At 38.8% G+C, this 27,433-nt stretch overlaps 1 protein-coding gene across 1 annotated transcript; it reads left to right on the forward strand.

Annotated features, from left to right (window-relative positions):
• Positions 1 to 1,559: 1,559 nt before the first annotated feature.
• psme4a (proteasome activator subunit 4a) lies at positions 1,560 to 27,227 on the forward strand. The gene is made up of 47 exons (XM_030155371.1): positions 1,560 to 2,231; positions 3,283 to 3,423; positions 3,631 to 3,747; positions 6,376 to 6,420; positions 7,707 to 7,856; positions 9,988 to 10,051; positions 10,145 to 10,219; positions 10,585 to 10,707; positions 10,804 to 10,896; positions 12,042 to 12,307; positions 12,465 to 12,651; positions 12,760 to 12,849; positions 12,941 to 13,005; positions 13,238 to 13,388; positions 13,490 to 13,588; positions 13,682 to 13,751; positions 13,868 to 13,935; positions 14,046 to 14,261; positions 15,375 to 15,532; positions 15,655 to 15,750; positions 15,902 to 15,957; positions 16,068 to 16,124; positions 16,256 to 16,311; positions 16,646 to 16,744; positions 17,670 to 17,732; positions 17,826 to 17,921; positions 18,065 to 18,196; positions 18,314 to 18,523; positions 19,044 to 19,180; positions 19,331 to 19,384; positions 19,471 to 19,600; positions 19,710 to 19,791; positions 19,901 to 20,054; positions 20,166 to 20,235; positions 20,937 to 21,062; positions 21,154 to 21,306; positions 21,457 to 21,561; positions 21,655 to 21,746; positions 21,824 to 21,955; positions 22,056 to 22,264; positions 22,376 to 22,461; positions 22,568 to 22,696; positions 23,759 to 23,914; positions 25,322 to 25,484; positions 25,584 to 25,717; positions 25,906 to 26,046; positions 26,153 to 27,227. Exons 1-46 carry the CDS (start codon positions 2,035 to 2,037, stop codon positions 26,038 to 26,040), a joined length of 5,487 nt encoding a protein of 1,828 aa, XP_030011231.1. The 5' UTR covers positions 1,560 to 2,034; the 3' UTR covers positions 26,041 to 26,046; positions 26,153 to 27,227.
• Positions 27,228 to 27,433: the final 206 nt, after the last annotated feature.

The raw sequence follows: 27,433 nt of genomic DNA on the forward strand, positions 1-27,433 counted from the left end.
ATGTATGTTGATTTCTTTTGCATTGTTGGTATTCCTGGTACTTCAAGGGAATGGAATAGGGTGAGCAAAAATAAACCTTTGACTTTGTCTTATTCCTTTTTCAGTTACTGATTGTGAGAAAAAAGTTTTGATGTATATGTGAACCCAACTGAAATGAAATCATTCATTCCTTAAATAATGTATACATAGGTGTACACATCGGTTTTCATTGTGGCCTTTTTGTCATTTTTGTTGTAAATATTAAAAGAATGTATGTTACTGCAATGTCCTCTGTCCTTTGTATAGATATGGTTAGTCTGGAAATTGGGAATATTGTTCTGGATACTTGAATTGAATTATTGTATTAAGTTAAATAAATAAATAAATAAATAAATAAATAAATAAATAAATGAATAGCATAGATATGGACATTCTCAGATAAATACAAAATTCAACCAGATGGTTGAAACAGCACTGCAGGGCAGGTATAAATAAGCTTTAGCTTCTTCCTGTACCTTTTCACTTAGCTCACAGTCTTTTGGTGCACTGGTCAACATGCAAAATGCCTCGAGAATAAAAGTAGTGAAACTTTACTAAATCTGAGTCAGTAATAAAGAAAAACTAAATGAAAATGTTGGTTGGCTGGAGTTTCCAAGATACAGTCTTGGGTCAAAAAGCGAAACTCTGAGAATTAATGAGAGAGTGCTTTTAACTGAAAAGGAATGTTTCATTTCATTTCATTTCATTTATGTCACACATGGTCGTGCATTTCATCAGCAGACATTCAATAATCATCAGGTGAACAAACATTTACACACCCATGCCCGAAAAGGAGCAGGATGAGTAAGATCTTATATTTCCTGCTCCCATCTAAATAATAATAGCCTTAATGGTCAGCACTACACAGCTAGCTATAAAATCATACTGTGTAAAGTCAGACAAACCAGACAAAATACATCAAAAGATAATAAAAAATTAATACAAATGAATACAAAACCAAGTGCAAAACTACATGTCAAGGAGGTACAAAACAAACAAAACAACAAACTATAGGTAAATATATACTTGACGAGATGTTTGTCTCATGTTTGCAACAGATCTACATGCACCTACATACAAGCAATTTTATGTATGTGTAATAAAACTTTATCATATACACTGAAAATATCAGCAAACCAGCACTTTTGTCATTTGATTTTTCCAACTCAAGTTGTTAAATTATGTAAGATGTAGCACATTTAATCTGAGGAGAATCATTTGCTAAACAAACAAACAAACAAACAAACAAATAGGCCTAAATAAAAATTGTAGATCAGTATTATAAATTTGTTGTACTTAAAAGTCATATGTTTTTTTTAGAATTAGTTTTACAGTAGTTTTGTAACGAACAGAATATAAACAGGATGCCACGGGCTTTAAGGAGATTTGAGGTCATCCTGTTTGAGTGGCTAAAGGATAAACATTTATAAAAAGCGTGAATGGACAGGTGCATGCCGGTACCTGTAGTTTTAGCTTGGATCAACGGATATGACGAAGCTGTTTTGTGGTTCGTAGCTGGGTGGCGTCTACCGTCTGCTCTGCCGTAGTTGGATGAATCAGTCGACGTTTTCAGTCCTTGGGATATGACTGTGCTTTTGTAGTGGAGTGCTAACTTTAGCAAGACCGTTAGCTGCTTGTCAGATTTCTAGGATTAAATTAGCCGAAAGAGAGTAAATTGAGTGCCAACGCGTTCTGTGGACAACCTGAACTTTTTCGTTAGCCTTAATATTTTTTTAAGATGATAAGAATAGTGATGGTGTTTGCCGGTAAACGAAGCTGACCTAACTTAGGCTAAATGGCTAGCTAGCGTGTCATCAACTTGTGAATTTCATAACTTAGTCAGTGTGTGGGCCATAACAACCTTACGACTGAGCAAAAGGGGGTAGCTAGCACAGAAACTGACCGCTGGCCGTTGTGTTAGACGGACAACACAACAACTTGCACTGAGCAAACCGTAGCGAACTAAAACTGTATATTAGCTAGCATAGTGAAGCTAGCTAGTTTGGCATTTGGAATATGAAAAAGGCACAGTCCGACACACTGGGATTTGTTCCTCAAAAAGACATTGTGTACAACAAACTTCTGCCGTACGCGGACAGGTTAGATGAAGAATCAAATGAAATTCTGAGTAAAATTAAAGCCAATTTGGGCCGAGCAGTCCAGCTCAGAGAGATATGGCCCGGTGTCCTGTTTTGGACAAGGAAACTTTCCACGTAAGTACCACTAATATTACTAATCTAAACTAAATGTTGTTGATTTGTTTCATTATCATCTCAGTGTTGAGCCCCTTGAGGAAATAAAACATGTTGGTTAATTTTGTTGCCTTAGGTGTAATGTATATAACATGGCAGTCCTCTCTTAATTTATGTTTTTGACAGTGGTATGACAACTTTACTGATTTATTGTAAGCTAGGCCAGCAGTTTTAAGGCAACTCTACACAGAATTTTCTTTAACCTTTCATTCAGAAACACAGATTGCTCTTCAAGGCAGTATGTCAGCCATTAATACTTTACAGGATCACTTATATTATTTTCAAACATATCTAAGCGGTGATGTGTGGAAAACCATGTGTCCTAGTGTGTGATCAATGATGGTAGAGGTTTTATAACTGAGGCGATTGTCAAACACATAACCTGATCCCGGCAGGGCAATAACAGTAGGCCATTGTTCACTTGCTTGTCTTTTGACTTTGACATTTAATCATGTGACAACTGAAAGACAGAAAAGTAACAAAATAAATAATTCTATGAATGAACATTTTAGTGCATAGTTGCTACAGTGGACTCCTTGGAGTACTGAAAACACAAATTACAATATTTCACCATGTTTTTCTGTCAGTAGTGCAGCAGTAAAGCAGAGTCACATTGCCAAACCATGAATGATGTCAATACGATAGTGGATTAGTTAGAGTGCTGTTTCATTTTGTTGTACTTGGTTGCCGGGCTGTCTTTAATCCGTCTCAGTCCCTGTACTGGCACATTGGTATGTCCAAGAGTGAGTCACTGCCGGCTCAGAGAGATGGAAAGTTTACTGTGGGGATGACCCAGATTCTGTTGACTCGCATTTTAGCAGTGATGCAAGCATTTTATAATGTTTCAACAAGGCATTTCAGCCTTGTTTGTTATTAAACAGTGGGTGTGTTGTGATTCTTGAAACAGTTTTTAACACAAGTCTGAGTTCATAATAATATGAGTCATCTAACAAACTCATAATTATGTAATTCATGCTCTTTACAAATATACATTTCTGTTCCTCATATTTAGGTATATGCGCCTCTATGGGCGGAAGTTCAGCAAAGAAGACCATGTGTTGTTTATCAAGTTGCTCTACGAGCTAGTGACGATCCCCAGACTGGAGATCAGTATGATGCAGGGCCTTGCTCGACTCCTTATCAACCTACTCAAGTAAGAGCCCCCTAACACAAGTGCACACTAAACAAACACTAAAAGATTGCCTTTAGTGATAAATGTTTCTTTGGACCTTGAGCTCCCTAGATGAAAAGAAAATTCTGCTAACACGTAATTTAAAATACACATATTATACTACCTATTAATAGAGAACAGAATCTGTCTATTCTTTTTTCAAACTGTATGTCTTCATTGATCATATAGGAAAAGAGAACTACTGTCAAGGGAGGACCTTGAGTTACCTTGGAGACCACTGTATGAGCTGCATGACAGGATTCTTTTCTCCAAGACGGAGCATCTGGGCCTCAACTGGTTTCCCAAGTATGCTTCCTTATTTTACTATTGCTGTTTCTCCTGTTATTAATACATAGTACTCATTTATAAAATGTTAATTATGCACCCAACAAATATTGAGTCCATTAAGTTTGTACAGTTAAGTTTTTTTGATGGAACATCAGGTATTTAGTAATCACAGAATTGACTTCAAATTCTTGTTTTACATGTGACAAATTATTTGATGATTGAAAACATTTATTTTAGTATAATGTTTAGCACCAACAAGGACCTTTTTCATCTTAGAATATTCAGCAAAACATTTGCAAATTGCCCAAATATAATATTTTGCATATATATATTTGCATTATTTAAGATATTTTTGGCTGGTGAAAATGTACACTTTTTTAACCATACTGTATAAACAGGTAAGAAGAATCACAGAATAGGTTTGTTCTTAGGCTTTGCTCTGTGTAGACTGCATGAAATGAATTATCTTTGCATCACTGGACAAGTTGAAAATTTTTCACATCACCTTTATGTTCTGTACATTCTATAACGAACTATGCTCACTACAACTAAATGTCTGTCTACTTATTCAACACCCTTGGATAAACCCTGTGAAGTTTGTTACAGCAAGCAGTGCGAGGTGCTCTTTTATGGTGCTATGGGAACATTGTTTATCACATAAATGCCATGCTAGCACACCACTATTATGCCACATCTGCTAAAAGCAAGCTGCTTTGGCTGAATGCCTGCTCACCTCTTTCAAAATTATACTAGGGCAAACAAACATCATAATTCTGGTTACATAGGATGAACCTGATGATTGTTCAAATTGAATTGTATAGCATGTTCATTTCTTGAGTGATTGGCACTTTGTTGTGTGCTGAATGTGTTCTTTATTCCTTTGTCTCCTTTCACATTCAGTTCTCCTCGGCCTCGTTCATCCTCTAAACTCGTAATGCTAAAATTGGTTCAGAGGTGGTAAGGACAATATTTCTCTTTTGTGTTTTACTTTGAATCCATCCTTTGAGGCACTTACTTGGTTTTGGATTTTTATTTTGTTTTCCTTTTATTTTATTATTTATTTTAGTTACATTGCATGTTAAACTAGAAAATGGGCACCCCATACGCAGCTTGTGACAGGAGAAAAGTCTTAATCAATGTTAACATTCCACTCATATTGGAGACTGTCGCACTGCAGCTAACAGATTATTTACCCTCCTCTTATCCCCTGCATCTACTATGTTGTGTGTCGATAGACTTCTCTGGGATCTCTTTTACTTTGCCATGTTGTTTTCACTAGCACACTCTCAGTAATGGATTATTTGGAAGCAGTATAGTGACAAAGGGAATCTTAGCATATTAGCAGGTACTTCAAAATAAGTAAGACATTATGAGATTTTATTAAACATACCTGGATTAGAAGCATTAGCATTTATTCAATTGAACTCAACCTTTGCTCCCCAGCTTCATAGTTAGGATTCCTGTACTGGTTTACATTATTTCAGGAGTCATGGAGGAGCACAAGTTCTTGTCACGTTTCCTCATATCCTGGAATGTGTTGTGGTGAACATGAGGCTTCACTCCAACTCAAACGCAAAGGTCATATAGTAGAGTCTGGGGCTCCTTATCTCTGAGCGTCTCAACGCTTTGCAATGGGACACTCAGTCCACCTTTTTGCTGGTGTTGAATCTGATGTGCATGAGTTTTCCCCCAGTCTGTGGCCTGTGTGTTGTGGGCTTACTGGGCTTCAATATGGTTGGGGTTTGTCTTGCAAAATGTCACTGGTGATTCAGTTATTGTTGGAGTACTAAATGTGGAGTATGTCAGCTACAGTAATACTTGAATGATGCAGAGATAAGTAACCAGTTGTTGAGTGGGATTGGCAGGACATTTCCACTAAGGCATGGCTTGAGCTTGCATGTGAGCAGATAGTGGGATTGCGGGCTGGAAGCTCAAAAGCTGTGGTTATATTAGTCCAGAGCTTTCAGTGCTGTTATGTGACCACAGCCTTGTGTTTCAGTCTGTGAAGATACCCATGTCACGAGTTTGTGATGTGTAAGAAGATTTATTAATAGTAGTATGTTTAAAACCAGCTGCAACAAACTGTAATGACAGAGCTTGATGTTATGTTAAGGAGGTATTAACATGTAAATCTGCAAATTAATGAGACAGAACAAAACAGTGTTCATTTTAGTCGGCGCCACACACAAGCTGGGTAACCAAATAAAATATTTATGTGGCACCGACCGGATTACTGATATTACACCATCACATATTTTTTTAACAGACAACTTGAAGTCAGAGTAAATAGGTTTACTTTTTACCCTTTGCATGTGCTATGCACAAAAATGCAAATGAACTGAAAAAGAAAACTAAAGTTATTGTAATTTTCCTTTTCTGAAAATGGTGGTTTTGAAAAAAATGAACTGGTATTGAGACCAAGGTATCTATATCTACATTTTTTGAGGATACCCAGCTCTACACTACACTCCAACCCCTAAGAATTATGTTTTACTACACTCCAGTCAGGTGTATAAAACCGTCCTAGCATGCATGCAATCAAATACAAAATGCATCAGTGTGATTATTGGTTAATTGTGACTCTAACATTAGTCTTATACAATTATTTGATATGTTGTAAAATTTTACTTTTTACTGTCTTTTCAGCTCTGTGGAAAATGTGCTGAAAACACTTGTGAAAAGCTGCAGACCGTAAGTTCATCTTATTTTTCTAATGCTGTCGTCTTTTAAAATTATTTTTTTGATTGTGTTTTAGAGATACCTTTAATTGAGTTTAATCATTAGCTTTATTAATTTGAGTACTTATGGGTTTTTACCATAATTATCCATTTCCCTACCTTTAACCTATTTACATTACCTAAGATAAAGGGAAAGTGACATGTGTCAAGGCCTTGCTGTTACTGGTACCCTGAGTGAGGTCACTAGAGTTGTGTAGATATCTTAGGTGAGCTCTAGAACCTCAGTTTGCACTTAGGTAGATAATCCCATTATCTCATCTAATTCTGTCTTGTCTGAGAGGTTCCTGTTGCTGTGAGAAGAGAGAGTGACTTGTGTCAGCTGCTGCAACGCTATAGATGAGCAGCAAGGGAAAGGTAGTGCTGCCTTGGCTGGAAGCAACAGTATTTTCAAGGCTTGTAGTGGATGTGGTATCATTGAGGAGGATAGGTCACCTAAAATAACCTACACGGCTGGCACTAGCACATAATGAACCATGAAAATCCCCCTGTGGGAGTATGAGCCCAGTGGAACTGCAGGATTTACCCTAACAACTAAAACTGTGCCAGGTGTATGACTTGTAATCCCCCCTATGTGGAACACAGTGCACTTACAATGAAATATTAGTAGCAATGTTTGTAGATTTTGCTTTATATGTTCATCAATCTAAACAGAACTGCATATTACATTGAATTAATTAGATTAGTTAGGTTTTGCTACAATTGTACCTGTTTGTTTGTTATTGTATATTCAGTGTGAACATGTTAGGCAATGACTGATTTTATTTAGAATTGGTTGTTATTGATGCAATGGTTTTATTTAATGTAATTTTTATTTCTTAAGAAATAATGTATATTGCCACTGTTGTCTTGAGTTGATTTTAACAGAAAATAATGTTAAAATTGTGAATCTTCAGTTGCACTGAAAAAAAAATGTAAAACCTGAGATTCAGTTTTTTGACCAACTTTTTAAAGAAAATACTCATTCTAGTAATTGGTCAGTTAAATCAGTTAAATGCTGTTGCCTGACTACAAAGTCTCCACCTTTAAACTTCACGTGAATGTTATTTGTAAGAGGCCTAAGAGGCTTGTCCATCTTTGCAGGCCTCTTTGCACGACAGGGTTGTGCTCTTTAGGCTGCTCTGCCAGTTTACATCTTTCAAGTGTCCATGTATACTATGCACTTGTTCATAAGCTAAAAAAAGATGCTAATGATGTCATTACCTATCAAAAGTGATTGTTATTCTCCATCTATTCCTGCAGATATTTTTCACAATCTGCTACTCAGGAGATGCTGGATGAGTGGAGACCCCTACTCTGTCCTTTTGATGTCACCATGCAAAGAGCGATCAGCTACTTTGAGCTTTTCCTACCCACAACTCTCCCCCCAGAGCTCCACCACAAGGGTTTCAAGTAAGACAAAGGATGTTTCCTTTTTCTGAATGTATCACATGGTCACAAGTTTTCAGACCCTTTGCTCAGTATCGAGTAGAAGCACCCTGTTGAGCTAATACAGCCATGAGTCTTCTTGGGAATGATGCACACCTGGATTTGGGGATCCTCTCCAGTTCTGTCAGGTTGGATGGTGAATGTTTGTGGGCAGCCATTTTCAGGTCTCTCCAGAGATGCTCAGTTGGGTTTATGTCAGGGCTTTGGCTGGGACATTCAAGAACAGTCACAGAGTTGTTCTGAAGCCGCTCCATTATTTTAGCTATGTGTTTAGGATCATTGTCTTGTTAGAAGGTGAACCTTCGGCCCAGTCTGAGGTCCAGAGCACTCTGGAAAAGGTTTTTGTCCAGGATATCTCTGTACCTGGTTGCATTCATCTTTCCTTCAATTGCAACCAGTTGTCCTGTCTCTGAAAAACACCCCCACAGCATGATACTGCCACCGCCCTGCTTCACTGTTGGGATTGGATTGGGCAGGTGATGAGCAGTGCCTGGTTTTCTCCACACATACCGCTTAGAATTAAGGCCAAAAAGTTCAATCTTGGTCTCATCAGACCAGAGAATCTTATTTCTTATAGTTGGGGAGTCCAATGTGTTTTTTTGGCCAACTCTAGGTGGGCTTTCATGTGTCTTGCACAGTGGCTTCTGTTGGGTCACTTTGCCATAAAACCCTGATTGGTGGAGGGAGGGCTGCAGTGATGGTTGACTTTCTTCCACTTCCTCCCATCTTCCCACTGCATCTCTGGAGCTCAGCCACAGTGATCTTTGGATTCTTTCTTACCTCTCTCACCAAGGCTCTTCTCCCCTGATTGCTCAGTTTGGCCTGACGATCAGCTCTAGGAAGAGTTCTGGTCGTCCCAAACACCTTCCATTTAAGGATTCTGGAGGCCACTGTGCTCTTGGGAACCTTAAGTGCAGCAGAAATTCTTTTGCAACCTTGGCCAGATCTGTGCCTTGCCACAGTTCTGGCTCTGAGTTCTTGGGGCAGTTCCTTCAACCTCATGATTCTCATTTGCTCTGACATGCAATGTGAGCTGAAAGGTCTTCTATAGACAGGTGTGTGTCTTTCGTAATCAAGTCCAATCAATTTAATTAAATGATGCTTGACTCCAAGTAAGGTGTAGAACCATCTCAAGGATGGTCAGAAGAAATGGACAGCACTTGAGTTAAATATACGAGTGTCACAGCAAAGGCTCTGAATACTTATGGTCATGTGATATTTCAGTTTTTCTTTTTTAATAAATTTGAAATAATGTCTACAATTCATTGTTTCTGTCACAATGGGGTGCTGTGTGTACATTAATGTGGAAAAAAATACCTTAAATGATTTTAGCGAATGGCCGCAATACTGTATAACAAAGACTGAAAAATGTAAGGGGTCTGAGTACTTTTTGTACCCACTGTATGTGCAGTTAGAATTATCTGAACTTGTGTTTATCCCATGTAGATATTGTCAAAATACTGCATGACTGTTGGTCTAAACTGAGAAAAAAATACAGAATTTGCAGAGAGATAACAATAAAAAGTCATCACACACAGCCCTTGAGGAAAACCTTATCATAATTTAGCTTTAACTTGCCTACATTTTATAAGAGGAGAGAAAGTTGTGATTCAAAAGATCAACTGATCATCAACTGATCTTCTGGCCAAATTTCCCAGCCCTGCCTGTAGCGTTGTGGCGTGAAGGCTTTAGAAATCATGTATGGTAGTTAGTGAGGAGAGGAGAAGGCTGTGGTGAATGGATCAGACACAGTGCAGTTTTTCATAGTCATCATTTGATTATGTTTAGAGGTATCAAAACGCCTTTCTTAAACTTACAAAAAGATCCAGGTTTAGAATAAACTAGACCTCTTGACAACATCAACAACGTGTTAAAAAAGATGGACATCATGCAAATAATACCTGTGTTTTTTATCATTACTTGTCATTAGGCCTAATGCTAAGAATTCCTTAAATGTCCCTGCCTACATAATGCTTTACAGATATACACTCAAACTTAAGTAATAGAAGAGGGCTCATTATGAAAATTGGATCATGACATATGAGATACTGTAGAGTCTGACTTTTTTTCTTTTTTTTTTTTTTGTCTCTCACAGATTGTGGTTTGATGAGATGATTAGCTTATGGGTGTCTGTGCAGAATCTTCCAAGCTGGGAAGTGGTAAGATTCATTAGTTTAAAAAACATACTAAAACTCACTGAAGTCACTGTTTTTGCCTTCTCATGTGTAACTGGTCATCATATGTCTTTGCAGCATCTGGTAAATCTCTTCGCTCGCTTGGCTAATGACAACATTGGCTACATTGACTGGTACCCTTATATTCCGAAGGTCTGTTGCCATTTTCTCAGTTATCCTTTGTACTTCTTGTTTTGAGCTGTTGTGTTGTGGCAAATCCTGTCATGTGTGGTTTTGGCTCATGGTATGGCAGCTGCCTTCAGAAACAAACTCTCAAGTTTCCCTGTTGATGTTGCTCTGGGTCAGTCAGTTACGGAAAGTGACTTGCATCATCATTTGTGTGTCAGCTGAGACACTGTTTAGAACCGTACTCTATGAAAACACTAATGTGTATTAATGACAAACACTCATAACCCTTAGTTCAGACCAATTAAGTGACATAGAAGAGTGACCTTTACATTTAATAACATAACTTAAAGTATATTTGCCTCTTAACTGTTCTTTGTGCCATATTTCAGATTTTCACAAGAATTTTGAGGAGTTTAAATCTCCCTGTGGGGACGAGTCAGATGATGGTACCACGTTATCTCACTAATGCCTATGACATTAGCCATGTCGTGTTGTGGGTCTCATCCCTCTTGGTAGGTTGATTATTCTAAATAGTGCTGTATTGTGTTTTAATATACTGTGAGTGTAGAAAATATTTGCTCAGTGATTGCCATTTTTTACACTTTCAGGGAGGACCCAGCAAGCAGGCTCAAGCACAGCTCACTGGCCTTTTCAACAGTATTACATCCTTTTTCCATCCATCAAACCATGGCCGCTGGTTGGTGAGTCACTTTTTTATCACTTTCAAGATTGTAGCGCTGAAGACACTATGATCAGCGTTGCCTGAATGAATAAGCTTTTTGTTAAAAATAAATAAATAAATAAATCATCTCTTTTCGAGTTAGTACTTGAGTTTAACTGAGAGTTGAACACCCACTATCTTTTTTCAAAGATGTATTAAATAATTTAATACCCTACTGCAAAGCACATGAGATTAGAATGTTAGTTGTCGAAATGTGGTGTAAAATGGGTAATGAAGTTAATATTAGTCTGATTATAAAGTAGACTGTGCCAGGGACTTTCTAAGGTCACACCATGCACCTATAATAAGTTCAGCTAGTGTTAGTTTCACATTAATTATTTCAAAACTTAGAGAAAACATGAGTCATTAAGCTGTAACTGCTTCCAGTGAGTGTAAATGCATCACTCATCTAGATGGTTCTACACTAATCCACCATCATGTTTTAGTGTCTTAATGCGGTGCATGGTAGCAACAGTCACACAGACTGCACAGTCATTCATCATTGCTTTTTAAGGAAGCTTCCTTCCTGGTTAGCTGTCTGGGTTTCCATTAGTATCTAGTTCAGACATGTGAGTGAGACAGCTACAATGTTGTTAAAGGTCACTGGGAGCAGAGCCACATGCCTTTCTGTTTCAGGACCCCCCCCCCCCCCCATTAGATCTAAAGCACCACAGGCGACAACATGTTTTCATACACAAAACTTTATTCTTAGCAGAGGATGACTGTGTATTTTAGGGTGTTACTTGGAAACGTGACAGTTAGCTAACGTTTATTACCTGTAAACAGTGTTTTGCAATCTGCTTAATGAAAAAAACAACACTAAAGTAAGTTCATGTTAGGTTGTCACACTTGTTTGGTTAAAAAAAAGTTCCAATTAAGTAGAAGTAAATTGGAAGTAATAAACGTCAAATGATTGCGTAACAAAATTATTGTCCCTTTGATTAAACTACAAAACAAAAAAAACAAGAAAGTAAAGCCGTGTTCATAGTTGGTTTGTGTTTTTATGTCATTTGTCTCTCCAGATGTACCATCTACCTCAGTCATTTGTCCAGAGTACCTGGAAGCACATTGTCACCATGTGTGTCACCCTGTGTCATGTATCTGTCTTTCTGTCCTTGTGTGTAGATGAAGCTCATGAAGCTGCTCCAGCGTCTCCCGGCGAGTGTTGTGCGACGGCTGCACCGGGAGCGCTACAGAAAGCCCACTTGGCTCACACCAATACCCGACAGTCACAAGCTCACGGAGGATGATATCACTGCATTTGTGGAGAGTATGATGCAGCCAGTTCTGCTGGCCATGTTCAGCAAGACAGGCAGTCTTGATGCAGCCCAGGCCCTGCAAAACCTGGCTCTGATGAGGCCTGAATTAGTCATTCCACCTGTGCTGGAGAAGTAAGTGTGCAGAAGGGAAAAGAACGTTAAGGATACTCCTTTTATTTTCTCAACTTTTGCTTTCTGAGAATTTTTAGCATATTTGCAGGTTTTCTGTTCTAGGAAACAGTCAGGAAATAAATGGACAAAGGGCTAATTGTTCCTGTTTGTACTGTAGGACCTATCCAGCTCTGGAGACACTAACAGAGCCACACCAGCTGACAGCCACACTGAGCTGCATGATTGGTGTGGCACGGAGCCTTGTGTCAGGTGGGCAGCGTTTTCCTGAGGGCCCCACTCACATGCTGCCCCTGCTCATGAGGGCTCTGCCAGGCGTGGATCCAAACGACTTCAGCAAGTGCATGGTGCGCCCAGTTGATTTTCATGCCCATTTTCCTAGCACTCATATTGCATCTTTCCTGACTTGGTTTTTGTGCAAATTCTTGGCATAATTGTAATTCCAATTCCCACAGATCACATTCCAGTTCATTGCTACATTTGTGACCCTTGTGCCTTTGGTGGACTGTTCATCTGCCCTACATGAAAGAACAGACCTGACTGAGGTAAAGCACTAATTCGATGCCTTTTTTTTCCAATTCAGTGTCATTCATAACAGATGTGTACTGATATTTTATACTTTCTCTGCAACTTTAGGTTGAACGAGAGATGTGTTCAGCCTCAGCTGAGTTTGAAGACTTTGTCCTTCAGTTTATGGACAGGTATGTGGAAAAAACTGTGTTGAATTGGTTTTGCAAACTGGAAGTGTTTCAGAAATAATTCAACAGTTTTAAATCAGCCAATTGTGTCTTCAGGTACATGCCTGGAATGATAAAACTGTAGATTATACAATACATAGACAAAAAATAGTGTTATTCAATCTACTGGAGTTACCACTTTGGTGTATGTCCAAAATAATATCTTACCTAACACTTTTTTTTTTAATCTGTGCAGATGCTTTGCCCTGATAGACAGCAGCACTTTGGAACAAACACGGGAGGAAACAGAAACAGAGAAAATGACTCATTTGGAGAGTCTGGTAGAACTTGGCCTGTCATCCACCTTCAGTACCATCCTCACACAGTGCTCCTTGGACATCTTCAAGGTTGTGGCACAGACTTTGCATATTTCTCTTATTCCATATTTTTCATTTTCTTGATGACATGTATTGTACATATGGAGATTTACCTTACGTCATTTGAACAGGTGGCTCTGGAAAAGGTGTTTAACTTTGCTACTACCAACATCTTTGAGACACGTGTAGCTGGGAGAATGGTGGCTGATATGTGCAGAGCTGCTGCCAAAGTGAGTCTCATAAACTCTTAGTTTAAGCCCAAAGCTTTAACTTTTCAGTTAGTTCACTATCTTCACCCACACTGTCTTTTTTCTTTTCTCCAGTGTCACCCTGCAGAGTCACTCAAAATGTTTGTGCCACACTGCTGCAATGCCATAAACCAAATTGCTGTCAGTAAGTGCTATGAGCAAATAGGATGGATAGTGTCTATATGATGGTTTTTATAGATGACTAAGCTTTTCTTGCCCAAGTTACTTGTCAGTTGTTTGACACACACTTTTTTTAAACAGATGAGGAAGTGTTGAATGAGGAGGAGCTTGACAAAGAGTTGCTGTGGAATCTACAGCTACTGTCTGAGGTGATTTGGAACACTGAGTAATAACAGACTTTGTATCCATCATCCTGTATTTCTAATGTATCATTTTATATATACACCACATTTTTCCCTTCTTTCCGCGTGCAACACAGGTTAGTCGGGTGGATGGTGACAAAGTCTTGCCGTATCGTTCCGACCTGGTCCAGATTTTGCAGCTGACACTTCACCTGAAATGTAAGCAGGGGTACATACTAGCTTGCAACCTGCTGCACCACATTCTACGCTCCACTGCCCTCATCTACCCCACCGAGTACTGCAGTGTGCCAGGAGGTTTCCATCAACCAATCAGTGACTACCTACCCATTAAGGTACTCATTCATTCCGTTCATGTACAGTAGAATACCTTTATTTATTATACTTGTCCTCTGTCTCTCCTGTCTGTTTTTCGTGTATTCAGATATTGTGTGAAAAAAGTGTTGTTTTCAGCACCTTGCACTATCATTTTAAGTTTATATATTAAGGACAAACATCAGTTCATAAGCTAAAATCAACAGTAACACTATTACCATTCACTTTGATCTGGTGTGGTTATTACTTTTCTGCTCCTCTATAAAACATTGGGGCTGTGAAGATGGTCTATGCTTTGATCTGTTTAAGTTTCTTCCTTGGAAGACACACATCATTGCTCACAGCTTTTCCATTGGACAAATGCGCAAAAAACTTTACCGATATTTACTAAATATCGAAAAACAGAAGTGCGTACTGTCAGTTTTTCCATTAAATCACAACTGCGATTATTACTTTATTTATTATCATGAGATGACACAAGAAGTCATTCCATAAACATGGCGACGATCGTAAATATTATGTTGATTTACAGATATTTTCATTATTATTATATATTGCTCCTCTATCCTGTACTAAATTACAAAATGATTCGGTGTCCTGGTGTGTCCACACATACTGTGCCATGTTTCTTTTAAAACTCTTCTTTTTCGCTTGTTTTAACGTCTGTCAACATCCGTTTTTTTTTTTTAATTCACCTGATTCTTGTTGTGGAAATAGGTCTTTCCATTGCAGTTTTGCATGATATACCAATTGCGCTACGCCCGAAAAACCACCTCTTGGCAGCGCAAAAGCTTTTAATCGAAAAACAAGAATTTGGCAAAATTGTCGTTTTTACATTACATAAATTTTTAGGCACAAGTTACATTTGTGCAATTTGAGGGTCAATGGAAAAATGACTGCTGATACAGTTGCCAGCAGTAGCACAGGGCAGGATGAATGTGTTCAGAGGTGTTATACTGTAATTGGAGTCTCTTGGTTAAAAAAAAAATTGGCTGTCAAGTATTAACTGTTTAAAATTTTGCCAAGGTTCTGTATCAATTAAATAAGCACAAATGTGGTTGGCTCATAAGTCATTATTTCACACATATGCTGTTAATCAAAAGATTTCTGTTTTTTGGCCTTGTCTCCTGAAGGACTGGGGTCGACCAGGGGACCTATGGAACTTGGATATCCGGTGGCATGTTCCCAGTGTTGAGGAAACCTCTTTTGCATTTTATTTGTTGGACCTCATCCTGCAGCCTGAACTCCAGCGGCTTCAGAGATTCGCACAGGGAGAGCAGGACATGAGCAGGTAAAATAAAACAAATGTACATACTCAAATATAATCTACATTCTGATTCACTGCCAATAAAATCTGGCTTTGTAATACATGTATAGACCATATTTAATATATTTTGACTTTGTTGTCCTCAGGGATGATGTCTTGCAAAGCCTGACCATTGTGCAGCACTGCCTGTTAGGAGCTGGATGTCTGATGCCCCCACTCAAAGGAGATCCCGTTCCTGAGCTGTAAGCTTTTGTACTGAAGTCACTGTTGATTAACAAATATTATGGAAGTCTACGGTGTTTTTAAAGTGTTATTACAGACCCAGCCCATTTCCCTTCAAATTGTTTAATATAAATTCAAATGACGTTGCGTTTGTTCCCATCTGTCGCTCAGTGTTCATAGCTTGGTGAACTTAAATGAGACCACCCTCTACACAGGAATGCAGTATGGTATGTTACTTTGGCGTCACACAATAAACCCTTCACTCAGAAGTGTATTAAAGTAATTACGAGGCAGTTTTGATTCTGATCTTGCATTCTAATATACTCTCTGCCTGTAGACGAGTCAAGAGAGAACTACAGAGATGCTATCTGCCGTGTTATGAGACAGCTGCTGCGTAAGTTTTCACTCTCTCACTTTTCTTTGTTCCATAGACTCACCTTCAGCAATGTCTTTTAGTTAAGGAGATAATCTTACAGTCAGTTGAAAGTACAACATTTAACAGTGTGTTCTGGCATCTGATTTCAGATTACATTCTGGAGCACTCTGAAGATGACACAAAGTCTCTTTTCTCCATCATCAAGGTAGGTGTAATGATGATATGAGAATCTACATTTAGAACCCGGAGTCCTTTTTCTTTGTGTTGAATAAATATGCTGATAAAGTTACAAAATCAGTGTGTATACCTGAGGATTACGAATTCTTCAAACAAGGGAATCTACAGGGTGAGCTTGATAGGAATTAAAACACTTTAAATTGAATTCAGTGACAACATTAAATTAACCCTGATAAATGCTGCTGGAACACTAAAACAAGTCATATACTAAAAGTTGTATTCACAGCTTATTAAGTCCTTCCACAGCCTGTTGTTATATGTGTCAACAATAATCAGTATTACTTCTGCATTGTATTAAACAGATTGTCAGTGACCTGTTGCACTTCAAAGGGTCTCACAAACATGAGTTTGACTCCCGCTGGAAGAGCTTCAACCTTGTGAAAAAATCGATGGAAAACAGAGTGAGTATTCCTCTTTTTCAGTCCAACAACCCGAAGGGTCCAATGGACTATTGGCATCAGTTGTCGTCCGTAAACAATTTTTCTTCTCTGAAACTGTCTGTGAGAATGACTTGATATTTGTTGTGGAACATGTTTGGGGTAATGTCTACCAACTTTGTTCAAAGAATTGGGAAATACTGATTTTTGAATTTTTGATGAATTTTTGAAATTTGACAAATCCCCACTGGTTTATAATGGGACAAATTTCAAGTGCTATAACTTGAAAACAGTTAAAGAAATTGACATAATTACTATTGGCAACAAGTAGGAAGTGACATATGGGCTTTCATTTGGTGCCATGACCTTTGACCTTGACTGACCTTGAAAGGTCAAACCCAAGGTCATCTATGTCCAGATTTCTGGAAACTTCTTTTTCAAAACTGTCAGCTAGAATCAATTGAAATTCACTGCAGAGGTTCCTTGGGGGGGGGGGGGGTAAGGTCTACCAAGTTTGTTCAAAGAATTGAGAAATATAGATTTTTGAATTTTTTATGAATTTCTGAAATTTTACAAATCCCCTTTGATTTATAATGGGTTAAATTTCAAAGTGCTGTAACATGAAAACAGTCGAAGATATTGATATAATTACTATTGGCAATAGAAAGGAAGTCACATATGGGCTTTCATTTGGTGCCATGACCTTTGACCTTGAGTGACCTTGAAAGGTCCAACGAATGTCAATTATCGTCTTTAAATATGCTGTTGGACTACAGGACCCTTGGTCCTTTTTTTTTTTTTTTTTATCATACTTTATTCATTTGCAGAGAAATTTGAGAACCATGCAGACTCTTGTTCATCATTGATGTACTATGTGCACTCAAATAAACCTCTATTGAAGCTGAGTCACTAAGCTAACAGAAATATTGACTTGTCGTTGCATTTCCAGCTTCATGGCAGAAAGCAGCACATCAGAGCATTACTGATTGACAGAGTTATGCTCCAGCATGAAGTAAGTCATTTTTGGCAATACTACATTTTCGGTTGTTCTCTTTTTTCTTTTTCTTTTTTTGTGACTTATCCTGTCACATTTCTGATTTATTAGCTGCGTAAGCTGACAGTGGAAGGATGTCAGTACAGAAGCATTCACCAGGAGCTTATGAGAGATCTTTTAAGGCTTTCCACAAGCACCTACAGCCAAGTGAGTTCTCCAGGGCATTTTACAGCAATGCATTATGTGTATCAAGTTAATCTATCACTTATACACTTAAGTAACTTGTGTTTGTTGCCTATAATAAAATGATCCAGAATATCCATTAACTGATGTGTTTTATTACCTCCCAGGTTCGAAGCAGGGCTCAAAGTGTATTGTTCACTGCACTAGGAACCTACAATTTCTGCTGCAGAGACCTGATCCCCCATGTGCTTGAGTTTCTCAACCCAGACAACAGCAGCGTTACACAACAGCAGTTCAAAGTATGACAGACCTCTCCGAAATGTCTGACCTTTACTCTAAATCACCCCAAAAAACTTTCCATTTTAACTTTCATCATTGTTTTTTCCAATGCTCTCTCCTGCCCTCTGCATTTCTAGGGTGCCTTGTACTGTCTACTAGGGAACCACAGTGGAGTATGCCTAGCCAATTTGCATGACTGGGAGTGCATCGCTCTGACATGGCCTGCTATTGTGCGTTCTGGCCTCAGCTCAGCCATGTCCCTAGAGAAACCCTCCATTGTGCGGCTCTTCGATGACCTTGCAGACAAAATCCACCGCCAGTATGAGACCATTGGGATCGACTTTTCTGTAAGATTAACACTCAGTTCACACACAAAGATGTATGATAAAAATAAATGAGAACAATCCCATTATCTGTCCACCTAGCATCATAAAACTTTAGTACCACAAATAAAAATGACGACGTTCGAAACCATTCATTTTAAATCGCAAAGAAATGTAAGCAGCTAAAATTATTCTACCTCGAAAAGTAAATAATAGCAGATGTTAAAGGCGTCAGTGTGGCATTATTTTCACTTTTGTTTCCACAAGAAGTTAAATGAATGGTTTGGATCAAGTATTAACATTGTTTCCAATCACTATTTAAGCACTGGTTTTCTCTCGTGTTAGTTTCCAGCTCTGACCTCAGGCACTCCTGGCACTCTAGGCTAGGAATAACCAATGATTTGTCACTCTCCTCTTAGTTTAATTCATCAATCTCTCCCTCCTAATGGGGCTTTCTCTTTAATCCCCTCTTCTTTTTTTTTTTTGTAAACTTTTATTCTGAACGGTTTGTTGAACTATATGTTTCATCTTTGCATTCATTTAGATTCCGGCTGAGTGCTGTGCTGTGGCCAACCAGCTCATGGTCACAGGAAATCCTCCTCCCACAGAACCTGTTCCTACAGACGATGAAATTGCTGAGGGTGTGAAGAAGCAGAAACTCAAGAACACAGAGTCTGTGGAGTAAGTTCATCAGCACATATTTACTCTTGAATACTGTTTTCAGTATGTATTGACTAAAGTATGAAGTGACCCAAATTTTTAGAATAAACCAGACCAAAATAATGATTACATTACTGGAGCAGCAACTAATACTGTTCTACATTTTTATAGTAAATACCAACAGCTCATTGGTGATCTGCTGGAGTGCCTTGGCAACAGGAACATGTAGGTCAATTTAACATTTTCTCACTCAATAAGTAAGTCATTTGCTTTTCTGTGATTATCTTTTAACATTTCGTATTCTGTTTAAGGCCGTGGAAGTTTGAACATATAGCAATTGGCTTCCTGTCATTGCTACTGAGAGATGACCACCAGCTGCCACCTGCTGCTGTCATGTTCTTTGTCAAAAGCCTCAATCATGACTCCCTCTATGTCCGCAAGGTGGAGCACATGTGTATTCCTCTTTACAGCCATTCACAATTTATGATCCTGCATATAGTAACTGTTTTCTTTGGATGTGTATTTGAAATGGGTTTTTTTTGTCCATTAGGTGGCGATATCTGCTGTGGCAGGAATCATGAAGCAAATAAAGAGACCACATAAAAAAATCCCAGTCAGCCCATCTGAGCTTTGTAAGCATTCTGTACATGTAGTTCTGTTCAGTGTTGACTTGTATAGGCACTTTATAGTTTTTTATGTGGAATTTACCCCTGTATTTATGTCTCTATTTTCCTCTGGTAGGTGAAGTGAAAGAGCCGAGTGATATTATAGCTGGGGACCGTGCAGACAACAAGTGGCTCCAGTATAACAGCTGCAGCTTACCACGCACACAGCAGGACTGGGACCACTGTGTGTTTGTGGAAAAGACTCATTGGGGATACTACTGCTGGCCAAGGTTCTCATTTTAAAAGCCTAGTTTTTTTTTGTCAGCTTTTTTTTTTGTTTGTTTGAGTGTGGTGTTACCTACCAGACAACACTTTCCATTGTAAATATTTTTGCTCCCTAGAAAACTGATGATGTACGCACCAGTGGAAGAACAACCCAAAGAGAACATGACCCGAGATGAAATGACAGAGGTTTGTGCACAAGCATGCACACTTCAAAAAAATATTAAACAAAAACACTTCAAATTAAAGGTTTTGCAAGCCATTCCTGAGAAAAACAACTGATATTTTGAGTATTTTGCCAAAAGAACACAACTTTCCCTTCAGCGCTACAAAGTCAAGGGTTATAACACCAACAGCTGAGCTAGTAAACCTAAAAACAGCCATGGAGATTTTATTTTCATGCTGCCTTTTACTTCAGGCTTTGTGTCTGTCATATCTTCATGTCAGAGTATAGCACATCAGCATTAAACAGATTAACTCTTCTTTTTGTACTTCTTTCTCTGCTTCTTCTTGTTTTCTTCTGATAATTCTACAACCTCTACTACTTCATCTAATTTACTACTTTTACTACTTCAGGTCCTTCTACTATTTCTTCTTTTACTACTACTATTGCACAAGCCCCAGTTTCTAACTAGCATCAGTGTTATTATGTGGAGTTCATGCAGTTTTGTTTTTCTTTTATTTTCAGTTACATGGCTGTTTACAATTCATGCTATTTTTTGGCATGTAGAGAATAGATATGTAATGGGCCTTGAGGGATAGTCACTGAATTTTACTAAAAATTATATTGCAATTGAAGTTAGGATTAGAATGGCTAACTTCACCTTTAACTGCAAGCAAATATAGTTGTACAAATTGTTAACACATATTTAATTTTTTTTCCATTGTAGCGGGAGCAAATCATCTTTGACCATTTCTCAGACCCGGTTTTCATCAACCAGTTCATCGAGTTTCTCTCACTTGAGGACAGGAAAGGAAAAGACAAGTTCAGTCCTCGCAGATTCTGCTTGTTCAAGGTGACGTTCCCCCAAAGAAGTTTCCAATATAAAAGAAAAAGAAAGCCAACCAGTAACGATATTAATTCGCTCCTTTTATCTGTTCTTTCAGGGATTGTTCCGCAATTTCGGCGATGTCTTTCTGTCAGGTCTGCAGCCTCACATGGAACGCCTCGTAGCTGATTCTCATGAGAGCAAACAGCGCTGCGTTGCTGAGATCATCTCTGGCTTGATCAGAGGCTGCAAGCACTGGAGCTACACGAAGGTATGCATGTGAAACTTTACCTACTGCCCATTCCCTGTGATTGAAAGGTGAACAGTACAAACTGATTTGAGTAATAGACGGATGTCATAAAACACTTAAATGACAAAAAAAAAAAGAAGCCTAATAATGACATAACTACTTTGCTTACAGGTTGACAGCCTTTGGCAGCTGTTGTGTCCACTACTGCGTACTGCACTGTCAAACATCACAATAGAAACTTATGCAGATTGGGGAACCTGCATTGCCACAGCCTGTGTAAGTTCAGTTGTTTTGTTTTTATCAACCAAGTCCGTATGTTAATATTAGTGAAACTTGTAACCGTATGTGTTACTTTTCTGTTTAATTCAGGAGAGTAGAGACCCACGCAAGCTTCACTGGCTGTTTGAGATGCTAATGGAATCTCCAGTTAATGGAGAGGGGGGCTCTTTTGTGGATGCCTGGTGAGTACAAACATTGCTTTAAGCTGAAGTTGATATGACTGACAACTTGGGATAATTATGCGTCTTTTCCCCCTTAGTCGCCTCTATGTACTACAAGGAGGCCTTGCTCAGCAGGAGTGGCGTGTTCCTGAGCTGCTCCACAGGTTGCTGCAATATCTGGAACCCAAACTCACACAGGTGTACAAGAATGTACGGGAAAGAATTGGCAGGTGAGGTTGCCCTTACATCACATGGACATATTTTCATGGGTAACATTAGTTTTTGAATTTTCCCTCTCACCTCACCCTCTGCGGCGCATTATCTTTCCAGTGTGCTGACGTACATCTTCATGATTGATGTCAACTTGCCATACACCCAGCCAACCACCTCCCCTCGCATCTCGGACTTCACAGAGCGAATTCTGTTGCAACTGAAACCCCTAACTGAGGGTGATGAAGAGATACAGAACCATGTGATTGAGGAGAATGAGGTGGGGGAGCAGGATGAGAGGACACAAGCAATAAAGCTGCTCAAAACAGGTAGGTTTGTAGTGTAGTTTTTCCAGTTTTGTTTAGTGATCTATTAAAGGTTTTGTCCAAAGCCCACCGTAAAAGGTAAAGTAGTAAAGTCTCATTTTTAAATGTCTACAGTGCTCAAGTGGCTGATTGCAAGTGCTGGCCGCTCCTTCTCCACTGCTGTCTCAGAACAGTTACGGTTGCTTCCCTTGTTGTTCAAGGTGAGCCAGATCATCCTTACTCTAAACTACATTTTTGCAGTCTCCACATACATTTACATAAGATGAGACGTGCTCACTTTTAAAGCCGCCTCTGATCACTGTTCAGATTGCTCCAGTTGAGAATGACGATAGCTACGATGAGCTGAAAAGGGACGCAAAGACCTGCCTCTCTCTGATGTCTCAGGGGCTCCTCTACCCAGAGCAGATTCCCATGGTCCTCAGCACCCTGCAGGAGGTGAGTCATCAGGCAGCAGTGGCTGTTATGTCACTTCTCACATGACCAAGCTTTTTACTGACATTCACATCTTATAGTCAGAAAGGTTAACAAGACAAAGAGTGAATGTTCAAATGTACACTGTTGTGAAACATTTCCACATTAAAAAAGTGAAAACACTGAGACCTTTGTTGTATTTCTTGTTGCCCTGAAACACTGTAATACAGCTTAATTAGTATTTACTACAGTATACAACCAATAGTTTACATAAGATGCCAAGGTAATCTGTAATGAAATGTACTGTTATGTAATAGCTACATTACCATAAATCATCTCATTCAATGTTAAGTAATCGTTTCACATTACATTGGCTATTGTTATCTAGGGTTTTGTATTAGAATGAAATTACATAATCTGAAGCTTTCATTAACTGTTATTAAACTTGTGATATAACTCCCTCAGTCATAACAGACAAATTCTCATCAGCAGCGGTGATCAAAATAACTAATCCCATGATCCGATGCCACTTCACAAAGTTTCCAATTCTTTCATTTTTGTTTGTACTGTGATATGACAAGGATTTCTGTCTGTAGACACTGAAACACAAGTACATGTCATTTGACTTGTGATCATAAGATATGATTTAAGAGTTGTAAAATATTTCACATGTACAGTAACTTTCAACAGGGATGCACTGATACAAGCTTTTAGTCTGGCAATTTGACCAAAAGCAATTGCTCCCATTATTCATCGTTTTATTGTTATTTTATATTTAGTCCCCCTTTTCATTCTTGGGGAAATCTTCATTATGAAAAAATATCTGAACTACTGAAAGTTTTTGAGGGCTTTATCACAGTAGAGTTCAAATAGCACAAATTCAATCATACACGTTTATGAAACAAACTTTAATAAAACACAATAGATAAACATCATTTACTTCCATTGGTACATCTGTGTGTCCTTAGTTTTCAATAATCACAATAAACTTGAGGCTGTAAATCATCTATGCTGAGGTCTGTTCCTTTTAACGAACACATGCTCAGTCTGTTACTGATGTGGAATGGACATGTTTGTCTGTTGCAGATTGCTGGCAGCAGCTCATGGCATGCTCGCTACACAGTGCTGACATACCTCCAAATAATGGTGTTTTACAACCTGTTCACCTTCATGAGTGACCCAAAAGCAGTGAACGATGTCCGGGCGCTGGTGATAAGACTGCTGGAGGATGAGCAGCTGGAGGTAAAGACAAACATATATTAACAAATGCTAAACATTACAATTAGAAATGTAAAGCCAGAAGCTGAAACATGGACCTAGTCTAGCATAACAGCCACTGGAAAATGGCTGGAAGATGTACAAACATATGGCAGTCTGATTATGTAATAATCACCCATCTATTTGCCAGTACATGCTTGTTTATGCTAGCAGGCACTCTCACTGTCTTTTAGCTTCACTGTAGTGATTCAGCACTCTCCTCCTGGCTCTCTGGTCTCTCTCCCCCTCCGGTCTTCTTCCTGTTGCTATGGAAACCACAGGCAGCAGTAATCTGTTGCTATGGAGATAACGTTCAGATTGAAGAAAGATGAGAGGGAGAGGGATGGAGTAGAGACAAAGGAGAAGTGGGGGATGGATGGAAGTAGCCATTTTTTTGTTTGGCCTCTTACAGGTAATGGTGGGGTGTAAGTTCCAGGTGTAGGGCTTTTTCCCTGCTGTTATTTTGACAGAGAATCACACACACATTTTATGTAGCATCAGACAATGTCTAGAGCCACTGCTTGAATACTGTGTGGTCTCAGGTAATTTGGTGACAGACTGCAAGATATAACCCATACACAGTTATGTGTGTTATATGAACAGTGATGACATCATACATTGAAGATTAGCATAGGCAGCAACCATTATCAAAATAACACACTGAATAAATTATGCACCATGACTATATTGGCTGAGTGTTAGCTGTTTGGTTTATTTTCTACAGTAAACAGTTAACTACATAATCTTAAAATCATCCTACTGTTAAAGCTATCTGACATTCATCCTGGTCATATTTAGCCAAAAAACTTCAGTCTATTTAAGACTACTCGGATATTGAAATAAAATCAATTGAATAGTTCCTTGTATCTGGCATTATAGAGCAGCATCCCCTCACACCTATCCACCCCCATTCCCCAGCTGGCTGCTATTTCTATCCTGCTGGCCAGTGTACACACTAGTGGAACACCCTGTCTAATGACATTGTTGCTATGGTTAGTCTTGTACAGTGTGATCAATAAGGCACTTAGGTCTCTATGTTAGTATGAGGAGCAGGAGATTTTATGCTGTTTAAAATATATCATAATGGCTTGATATTTTTGAAGCACCTACACTCACGCATAGCTTAATGTGCACAAGGGAAAGAGGCGAGGTACAAAATGACCTGGTTTCTTTTATTACACACCAGCCTTAACCTTAGCTCTGGGTTATGTGTAAATAATTGGCACTTTGCTTTCATATAACTACAGTTGAGTGTTCAGGTACCAGATGCAACTCCTAAACCCATCTATACACTCCTCTTTTTCCTCACAGGACATTATGTTACTCTCAGCAAGTTTAGAATCATCATACAGTTTAAGTACATCATCTCCACCCTTTCCACTTGTTCTCTAGGTAAGAGAAATGGCTGCCACGACACTCAGTGGCTTCCTGCAGTGCAACTTCCTGTCCATGGATGGCCCAATGCAGGCACATTTTGAGGCTCTCTGCAAGACTCGCTTGCCAAAGAAGAGGAAGAGGGAGCTCGGTTCCATTGTGGATACCATACCCTCTGCTGGTACGGAATTCACCTGTGTTTTAACAGTTCAACAGTATGCAGTTGCACACAGTGTGCTGCTCAGTCTTTTTAACTGAATTCCCTGTTGTGCTTTCATAGATCTGGTGCGGCGCCATGCTGGTGTTCTTGGGCTGAGTGCATGTATTCTCTCCAGCCCATATGATGTCCCCACCTGGATGCCCCAGCTGTTGATGGACCTGAGTGCTCACCTAAATGACACCCAACCTATTGAGGTACGTGTTTAGCCCATTATTCGCTTGGTTTTTATTACTATATTTTACTAGTTTAGTTAGTCCTTTTTGTTAATAAAATACTGTGACTAGTCAATGAATTATTTTTTGTTTTTGAAAAATAATTACAAGTTGTCATGTATTTATTGGTCTAGCAGAAATTACATTGGTTGTATTTTCTTTTCTTCCAGATGACCGTGAAGAAAACGCTCTCTAACTTTCGGCGAACTCACCATGACAACTGGCAGCAACATAAGCAGCAGTTCACTGATGACCAGCTGCTGGTCCTGACTGACCTGCTGGTGTCTCCGTGTTACTATGCCTAACACCTGGTAAATGATTGTAGCTTCACTGTTCTTCAAGTTGAAAGCTTATAGTGCAATCACCCCCTCTTTTCTTTTGTTTTCTTTTTTTAACCATTTCATGTTACCCTTGCAGCAATGAAGGACACTTCTACATGATAGTTACCAGCCTGTATGGGGGAGGAGGCTCCAGCTTTTGCCTGAAGAAAGATGCTGCATCAGAAAAAGGAACTGAGCTGTGACACACAGACTGAACCAATACTTGTATTTATGTATTTAGCTCATTGGCATTTCTACTATACTTAATATTTAAGGATCAATCATAGCAGGTATGACTGGCCTGCAGTTTGTAACATTACTGTACAGTTTTTTTTTCTCTTCCTTTTTTGGTTTGGGTGCATGTGCACGAGTGTACGTGAGTGTGTTTTTGAGATGCTTGAAGACATCGACTGGTGTCCCACACATTTCTCAGGATTATATCCCATGTATAAACTCTGAGCCAACACAATGTCCAGTGTAGGACATACTCTTTACTATCTTCCAATAGTGAAGTGTTTATTATAAACCACAGAGAAATGACTATGGAACAATGGTCTTTAGTTCAGACATTAACCTGCAACACACAATGTTTGTGTGGCTGTTTGATCTATACATGATTATATGCATAATGTGTGTATGTGTCATGGCATAGCAAATATGCACAAACATATTTATTTATTTATTGTCCTTTTTTTTGAAGTGCTAAGTTTTAATTTTCTTCATAGAAAATACTTCTGACTTTAAGTAGATGGCTAATCTTTTAGCAAGGAAGTCTGTTGTCATCAAAGAAAGGGAGAGGGCACGCTCCCCACTGCTGTGCTGTGTGATGCGTTTGCTGTGAGAACCTGAGCACAGTTTGATTACCGTTTTGTGTGTCTCATTGTAAGAAAACTAACCAAAATGCCTGTTCCATACTTTTGACTTTTTTTTCCCCCGTGTTCCACAGTTATCAATGACCTTTTTCTAAAGTCCGGTGAGATTCAGTGATTTTGGTTTGCAAACATTTTGCCTGATGACTTGAAATCGGTCTAGGAATTGAAGCATTTAGTACCTCACATATGTATAGTGTAGTGCCAAAACTGCAGTGATTTTCTTTTCTTTGTTTTTGGTTTTTTTTTAGATGTACTGTTTGCTTATTGAATGATCCAACAATAAACTGTTTGTAAAAAAAATACTGAACTTAATGTCTTTGGGGGTTTTTTTGTGTGTGTTTTTTTATATGTCCAGGTAGCACTTGAGGATTCCTGTACATGAGTGTTAAAATCTAACAGTTAAATAAAGATCAATTAATCATATTAGTTACTTTACTCACTCTTAAACAGTACCTGCAAATTTAGTTTTAGCCATATTTATTTTGTGTTGGTGATTTTACATATAA

Source organism: Sphaeramia orbicularis, chromosome 15 (assembly GCF_902148855.1).
Source record: "Sphaeramia orbicularis chromosome 15, fSphaOr1.1, whole genome shotgun sequence".
Lineage (NCBI taxonomy): Eukaryota > Metazoa > Chordata > Actinopteri > Kurtiformes > Apogonidae > Sphaeramia > Sphaeramia orbicularis.

Bases quoted from the DNA above. Each gene is read 5' to 3' on its own strand.
- psme4a (XM_030155371.1), top strand. From the start codon at position 2,035: ATGAAAAAGGCACAGTCCGACACACTGGGATTTGTTCCTCAAAAAGAC. The intron at 15,958-16,067 runs GTATGTTACTTT...CTCTGCCTGTAG, and splicing joins CTACACAGGAATGCAGTATG to ACGAGTCAAGAGAGAACTAC. The intron at 25,718-25,905 runs GTACGTGTTTAG...CTTTTCTTCCAG, and splicing joins ATGACACCCAACCTATTGAG to ATGACCGTGAAGAAAACGCT.